The sequence below is a fragment of the Podarcis vaucheri genome (genome assembly GCF_965113315.1).
Source record: "Podarcis vaucheri genome assembly, chromosome: 18".
Lineage (NCBI taxonomy): Eukaryota > Metazoa > Chordata > Lepidosauria > Squamata > Lacertidae > Podarcis > Podarcis vaucheri.
The window spans coordinates 11,095,128-11,102,702 of record NC_138756.1 but is presented as its reverse complement, the minus strand read 5'-3'; the positions used below and the strand labels follow the sequence as shown (position 1 = coordinate 11,102,702).

Below are 7,575 nucleotides of genomic sequence, written 5' to 3'. Positions count from 1 at the left end.
TGGCTGAGTTTCCCCAGCCACTCTGGGCGGCTTCCAACAAAACACTAAAATGCAATAACCTCTTGAACATTAAAAGCTTCCCTAAACAGGGCTGCCTTTTCCCTCAACATTTAGGCTCCTTTTGGAGGAGAGGAATTGAGGGATTTGAGGGCCAAATTCTTCTCTGACTGGCCCCTGGGACATTCCTCAAACCAGAGGATACAGAGAGCGCAGATGCACTGAATTGCAACCTGCGCAAACGAACGGTTTGCGAACATTGCATCCCTCACGGATCACGTTCGCAACCCGAACGTCCGCTGTACAGTGGTACCTCGGGTTACAGACACTTCAGGTTACATACGCTTCGGGTTACAGACTCCGCTAACCCAGACATAGTGCTTCAGGTTAAGAACTTTGCTTCAAGATGAGAACAGAAATCGTGCTCCGGCGGCGCGGCAACAGCAGGAGGCCCCATTAGCTAAAGTGGTGCTTCAGGTTAAGAACAGTTTCAGGTTAAGCATGGACCTCCGGAACGAATTAAGTACTTAACCCGAGGTACCACTGTACTATCAAATAAATAAGATAATGTTGTAGATAATAAAAAGTAAAATGATTTGTCCCCCTTCCCTGCACTGATGATAGTCATTGTTTGGTAAAAGGTAAAGGGACCCCTGACCATTAGGTCCAGTTGTGGCCAACTCTGGGGTTGCGGTGTTCATCTCGCTTTATTGGCCGAGGGAGCAGGCGTACAGCTTCTGGGTCATGTGGCCAGCAGGACTAAGCCGCTTCTGGCGAACCAGAGCAGTGCACGGAAACGGTGTTTCCCTTCCCACCAGAGTGGTACCTATTCATCTACTTGCACTTTGATGTGCTTTCGAACTGCTAGGTTGGCAGGAGCAGGGACCGAGCAACGGGAGCTCACCCCATCATTGCGGGGATTCGAACCGCCAACCTTCTGATCAGCAAGTCCTAGGCTCTGTGGTTTAACCCACAGCGCCACCTGTGTCTCTATTGTCATTGTTTGGGTGGGGGACTTTTATCCATTTCTGCAGTCACGCAACCAGTCCATCGGTAGCTGAACTGGGTTCCAAAAACAAACGAACCGAAAAAGCCTCAAAAACAAAATAAATAGCGAAAACCAAAGCGCCAAACTTAATCTGTTCCGGAAGTCCGTTGGACTTGCGAAATGTTCGGAAACCGAGGCGCGGCTTCTGATTGGCGAGAACAACAGCCGAGAGCCGCGTCGGACGTCCGGCTTCCGAAAAACATTCGAAAACCAGAACACTTACTTCCGGGTTTCCGGAGTTTGGGAACCAAGGTGGGCGTTGGCACAGCTTTGCCTGGAAAGGGACTCAGCCCCCCCCCCAATTTCCGGCACAAAGGAGGATACCCGAGTAACGTCAAGCAGCGGGGGGAAAGTTTTTTACTAGTGCTGGTGTTTGGTGGAAGGCTGTCGATCAAACATCCTCCAAGTGCGATAGTCTTTGGCGGTGAACATTGGAGTGTGGATGGTCAGGTGTGGCACGTAGCCCGGCTTCCCCTTCAGCTCCTCGGGTCCGCGGTTGCGGTTGACCACTGGGAGAGAAGAAAGAGAGAAAACTGTAGATCTCAGGCAGATCCCGGGGTGCAGAAGGTCCCAGATAGGCCCAGGAATGTCCCTGTCCCGAAACCTCAGAGATCTTCTACAAAGAGGACCCCAGTGGCGGGACTATAGAAGGCAACGTCAGATGTTCCCGTTGAAATCGGGTTCATGAGGACTAGGATGCTTTTGAATTCTGGTGCTGGAGGAGACTCTTGAGAGTCCCATGGACTGCAAGAAGATCAAACCTCTCCATCCTGAAGGAAATCAGCCCTGAGTGCTCACTGGAAGGGCAGATCCTGAAGCTGAGGCTCCAAGACTTTGGTCACCTCAGGAGAAGAGAAGACTCCCTGGAAAAGACCCTGATGTTGGGAAAGATGGAGGGCACAAGGAGAAGGGGACGACGGAGGACGAGATGGTGGGACAGTGTTCTCGAAGCTACCAGCATGAGTTTGACCAAACTGCGGGAGGCAGTGGAAGACAGGAGTGTCTGGCGTGCTCTGGTCCAGGGGGTCACCAAGAGGCGGACGCGACTAAACGACAAAACAACAACTACTGACCGCTGTTTTGTTTCTTTAGCTTGGCCGGAGAGACCCGCGGGGATTTTTCCTTATCAGGCAGAACACACCCCTGAGTCTCAGGACTGCCACAACCTTGCCCATAGAATCATAGAATCATAGAGTTGGAAGAGACCCCAAGGGCCATCGAGTCCAACCCCCTGCCAAGCAGGAAACACCATCAGAGCACTCCTGACATATGGTTGTCAAGCCTCTGCTTAAAGACCTCCAAAGTAGGAGACTCCACCACACTCCTTGGCAGCAAATTCCACTGTCAAACAGCTCTTACTGTCAGGAAGTTCTTCCTAATGTTTAGGGGGAATCTTCTTTCTTGTAGTTTGGATCCATTGCTCCGTGTCCGCTTCTCTGGAGCAGCAGAAAACAACCTTTCTCCCTCCTCTATGTGACATCCTTTTACATATTTGAACATGGCTATCATATCACCCCTTAACCTCCTCTTCTCCAGGCATGCAGACAGGAAGGCAAAGCAATCTGAGAAACAGACTGAGAAGGAAAAGAAGGGGTTGTTTCCCCCTAACCCCCACCCCATCATCACCAGGGAGGGTCACTTAAAAAACAGAGATCAGCAGACACTACGTTAGCAAATTCGAGGACTGTCTCCGGGAAACGGGGACGCCTGGAAACCTTACTTTTAAACTCACTGCCTTGCTCCAGAGAACGTCCCAGCCCCTCTCCCAGGATCCCCCTCCTCCTTACCAAATTCCTTTCCGAGAATGGGTCTGTCCCTCCACATGAATGCCCCCCATCGCGTCTTAGGGCTCAAGTATTGGGCGGGGACGATGGGGTCGAAGCAGCAGCTTTCTTGCAGATGTTGAGCGTACGCTGGAAGAAAACGGAAGACACAGATTTGAGCCCACCTCGTGCCGCTGGAGCAGAAAAGGCCGCCACTTTAATTTCTTTCTCCCTCTCTCTTTGGCAGCGGTGGGGAGCCTTAAGATCTGGCAAGAGTCCCTGTTTGGCCAGCTGGCCATTTCCCCAAAACCATGGCCACCTGCCCCACACATGGGGCAAATTGGTATGCACAAAGCAAGTTCACCAAACCTTGCAGGAAGGAGCTAGCTGATGGTCTAGGGCAGGCATAGGCAAATTCAGCCCTCCAGATGTTTTTGGACTACAGGACCGCCTCTCCTAGTCTGCCCCACGGAGGACCTTAAGGTCCACAAATGACCACACTTTGGAGGTCCCAAGTGGCAAGGTGGTTAGATTGTTGTTGACAAAGGAGAGCTGAACTATAGGTAAAGGTAAAGGGACCCCTGACCATTAGGTCCAGTCGTGACCGACTCTGGGGTTGCGGCGCTCATCTCGCTTTACTGGCCGAGGGAGCCGGCGTACAGCTTCCGGGTCATGTGGGCAGCAGGACTAAGCCGCTTCTGGCGAACCAGAGCAGCGCATGGAAACACCGTTTTCCTTCCCGCCGGAGCGGTACCTATTTATCTACTTGCACTTTGAGATGCTTTTGCAGTGGCGTAGCATGGGGGGTGCAGGGGGGCCTGGCCGCACCGGGTGCAACATCTGGGGGTTAGGGTTAGGGGCGCAAATTACTTGCCTTGCCCCGGTGCTGACAACCCACGCTACGCCACTGGGCAGGAGCAGGGACCGAGCAACGGGAGCTCAACCCTTCGTGGGGATTCGAACCGTCGACTTCTGATCGGCAAGCCCTGGGCTCTGTGGTTTAACCCACAGCGCCACCCCAGCTGGACATATAAAGGGCCCCATTACCTTCAGGAGCTAAGGGCCTCATCAAACCTCAGTCCGGCCCGTCCGAATCCCTGGTGAGCTGCTGGCACTACTGAGCTCAGTGGTCTGATTCAGAATAAGGCAAATTGTCCCTGCTCTTTCGAGTTCACAAATTCCTTGTTCCCCCCCCCCCCAAAAAAAAAAACCAGAGTTGAGGAGGATCTTGCAGCAGGAGTTGGGGTCGATTGAGGACCCTGGACCTTAAGTAAAGGGTAAAGGGACCCCTGACCATTAGGTCCAGTCGTGGCCGACTCTGGGGTTGCGGCGCTCATCTCGCTTTACTGGCCAAGGGAGCCGGCGTACAGCTTCCGGGTCATGTGGCCAACAGGACTAAGCCGCTTCTGGCGAACCAGAGCAGCGCACGGAAACACCGTTTACCTTCCCGCCGGAGCTGTACCTATTTATCTACTTGCACTTTGACGTGCTTTCAAACGGCTAGGTTGGCAGGAGCAGGGACCGAGCAACGGGAGCTCACCCCGTCATTGCGGGGATTCGAACCGCTGACCTTCTGATCGGCAAGCCCTAGGCTCAGTGGTTTAACCCACAGCGCCACCCGCGTCCCTGGACCTTACCAGCTGGTAGATTCCTTTCTCTGTGGTCGTGCCACTTCTGCCAGCGGTAATAAGCCTCGCGGCCGATGGGGTCGGTGAGGGTGTACCAGGCGTTGCGGTTGTGGCTGTTGGTCAGCCCCGTATACCAGGTCTGGGGGATGGCATCCCACCCCATTGGAGTGTACTTCCAGCGAACGGCCTGGCGGAGGATGGGGGGGTTCCGCGGACCCCTCAACGTCAGGTACTCATCGCTGCGTCCGGGGAGAGGAAAGAGACATTAGCCGGGCACCCACAAAGGATCCATCAGTTCCACACTGTTAACGGAGAAATCCGAGGGATCCCTTGGACAAAAAACAAGGACACCAGCCAGGAATCCCAGAGCAAAACAGCAGCCAGGAGGCTTGGTCTTTATTGAAGACGGTCGCGACAGGACCCCCACCTGCCACCAGGTGCAACAAGATGGAAGCCCCAAACAAAAGAGAACCCAAACTTTTATTATCTGCTAATCCCCATGTTAAAGGTAAAGGGACCCCTGGCCATTAGGTCCAGTCGTAACCGACTCTGGGGTTGCGGTGCTCATCTCACTTTATTGGCCAAGATAGATAGATAGATAGATAGATAGATGATATAGATGTTAGATAGATGATAGATAGATAGATAGATAGATAGATAGATAGACAGAGAGAGAGAGAGAGAGAGAGATGATAGAGATAGAAATAGATGATAGATATAGATGATAGATAAAGAGATAGATGATAGATAGATGATAGAGAGATAGAGAGATGATAGATAGATAGATGATAGATAGATAGATAGATAGATAGATAGATAGATAGATAGATAGATAGACAGATGCCCGGCAGCATTCAAAACGGGAGTCCCTGAACCCGGGAATCAAATCTGCTGATCCTTTAAGAGTTTGAACGAAATCCTGCAAAACGGGCCGTGTTTTATAGAGCAGCAGTTCCGGAGATTTATTAAAACTTGTCCAAAAAAATATTACAGTGGTGCCTCGCAAGACGAAAAGAATCCGTTCTGTGATTCTCTTCGTCTAGCGGTTTTTTCGTCTTGCGAAGCAAGCCCATTGACGGATTAGCGCGATTAGCGGCTTTTAGCAGTTTATCTGCTGATGGGATCAGCTGATAAGCGGCTTAGCGGCTTAGAAAAAGGGGTGGGGAGGGAAAAAACCCAGCAGGAACTCGCAAGACATTTTCGTCTTGCGAAGCAAGCCCATAGGAGATTCGTTTTGCGAAGCACCTCCAAAACGGAAAACACTTTCGTCTAGCGAGTTTTCCGTCTTGCGAGGCATTCGTCTTGCGGGGCACCACTGTATTATTATTTGCACCTTAATTGGGAAGAACAGAAGGGCGGGAGACAAAACACTCACCTGTACAGTGGCGTCGGGTAGTCGGTCTCTAAGGAGACCTGGGGGACATAGGGTCTGTTCAGCACCAGATCCCGATAGTTGAGACACTGGAGATCCATTTTGGGTCTGCAAGGAGCCCCCTCCGACTCCAGACCAAGCTGGTTTGCAAGAGGAGGGGACCAAGCTGAGTTTCCTATAGTCCTTAAAGGGTGAGAGGAGATGTCCATCATTGTTTGCTATACAAACCTTTCATGGCAACCATTCCCTTAGCAACGAAAGGCAGGCAGGCAGGCAGCCCGGGTCAGAGGGGGTGATGGCAAAAGATAACAGTGCCTAGAGACGGTTGGAAGATGGATGGCGGCTCATGGATCGAGGTTGAATCCTGGCAAGACAGAAGGACTGTTCTTGGGGGATGGGGCAGGCAGGTGTGGAGGATTCCCTGGTCCTGAATGGGGTCACTGTGCCCCTGAAGGACCAGGAGCGCAGCCTGGGAGTTATTCTGGACTCACAGCTGTCCATGGAGGCGCAGGTCAGTTCTGTGTCCAGGGCAGCTCCATCTGGGACGCAGGATGAGACCCTCCCTGCCCGCAGACTGTCTGGCCAGAGTGGTGCATGCTCTGGTTATCTCCCGCTTGGACTACTGCCATGCGCTCTACGTGGGGCTGCCTTGGAAGGTGACCCGGAAACTACAACTAATCCAGAATGCGGCAGCTAGACTGGGGACTGGGAGTGGAGACCATAGAACACCGGTCCTGAAAGACCTATATTGGCTCCCAGGACGTTTCCGGGCACAATTCAAAGGGTTCGTGTTGACCTTGAAAGCCCTAAACGGCCCAGTATCCCTGAAGGAGCGTCTCCACCCCCATCGTCCAGCCTGGACACCGGAGTTCATCTCCCGGGGGCCTTCTGGCGGTTCCCTCCCTGCGAGAAGTGAGTTTACAGGGAACCAGGTAGAGGGCCTTCTCGGTGGTGGCGCCCACCCTGTGGAACACCCTCCCATCGGATGTCAATGAAATAAACAACTATCTGGCTTTTAGAAGACATCTGAAGGTAGCCCTCCCCAAACTCGGTTCCATGGGCGACCGGGTCATCTCTCTGTGGTAGCTTATCTAAACGCTTATCGCATTTATAAATTTTAAACTTATTGTACGTTGTTTTAAATGTTTGCTTTCCTTCTGTGATTGTACCCCCAAGTGTGTTTTATAAGCTGGTCTCTGACCGTAATAAACTATCTATAGGTAAAGGTAAAGGGACCCCTAACCATTAGGTCCAGTCGCGTCCGACTCTGGGGTTGCGGCGCTCATCTCGCTTTATTGGCCGAGGGAGCCGGCGTATAGCTTCCGGGTCATGTGGCCAGCAGGACTAAGCCGCTTCTGGCGAACCAGAGCAGCGCACGGAAATGCCGTTTACCTTCCCGCCAGAGCAGTACCTATTTATCTACTTGCACTGGTGTGCTTTCGAACTGCTAGGTTGGCAGGAAAACTATCTATATATCATTATTATTACTTAGTCGTCTCCGGGAAAGGAGAAGGCTAAGGAACAAAACTACAGAAGTCTGGAGCGGAGTCCCTAAGGCGGTTGGCTGGTGCCTTGTCCGCCTCCTTCTGGCAACTAATCTGGTGCCAATCGTCTTGCTCTGCTTTCCTTTGGATCCCATCTTTGAGGCTGGGGGGAGGGGGTCTTGTCGTCTGGGCAGTCCAGGAACCCCCAGACACACGGCGCCTTGGGGAGATCACTTTGGGGCTGCTCACGGAGCCGCGTTGCCTGGGGACTCGCCTTTGCTCA

General features: G+C 52.5%; 1 protein-coding gene across 1 annotated transcript; it reads right to left on the bottom strand.

Annotated features, from left to right (window-relative positions):
- Nucleotides 1-1,384: 1,384 nt before the first annotated feature.
- Nucleotides 1,385-6,007, bottom strand: TEKTIP1 (tektin bundle interacting protein 1). The gene is made up of 4 exons (XM_082206745.1): nucleotides 5,812-6,007; nucleotides 4,446-4,675; nucleotides 2,833-2,958; nucleotides 1,385-1,554 (listed from the first exon to the last, which is right to left on the bottom strand). The coding sequence occupies exons 1-4, from the start codon at nucleotides 5,907-5,909 to the stop codon at nucleotides 1,406-1,408; spliced, it is 603 nt and encodes a 200-aa protein (XP_082062871.1). The 5' UTR covers nucleotides 5,910-6,007; the 3' UTR covers nucleotides 1,385-1,405.
- Between the last annotated feature and the right edge of the window lie 1,568 nt (nucleotides 6,008-7,575).

Bases quoted from the DNA above. Each gene is read 5' to 3' on its own strand.
- TEKTIP1 (XM_082206745.1), bottom strand. From the start codon at position 5,909: ATGGATCTCCAGTGTCTCAACTATCGGGATCTGGTGCTGAACAGACCC. The intron at 4,676-5,811 runs GTGAGTGTTTTG...CCCCGGACGCAG, and splicing joins TACCCGACGCCACTGTACAG to CGATGAGTACCTGACGTTGA. The intron at 2,959-4,445 runs GTAAGGTCCAGG...GTTTTCTTCCAG, and splicing joins AGAAAGGAATCTACCAGCTG to CGTACGCTCAACATCTGCAA.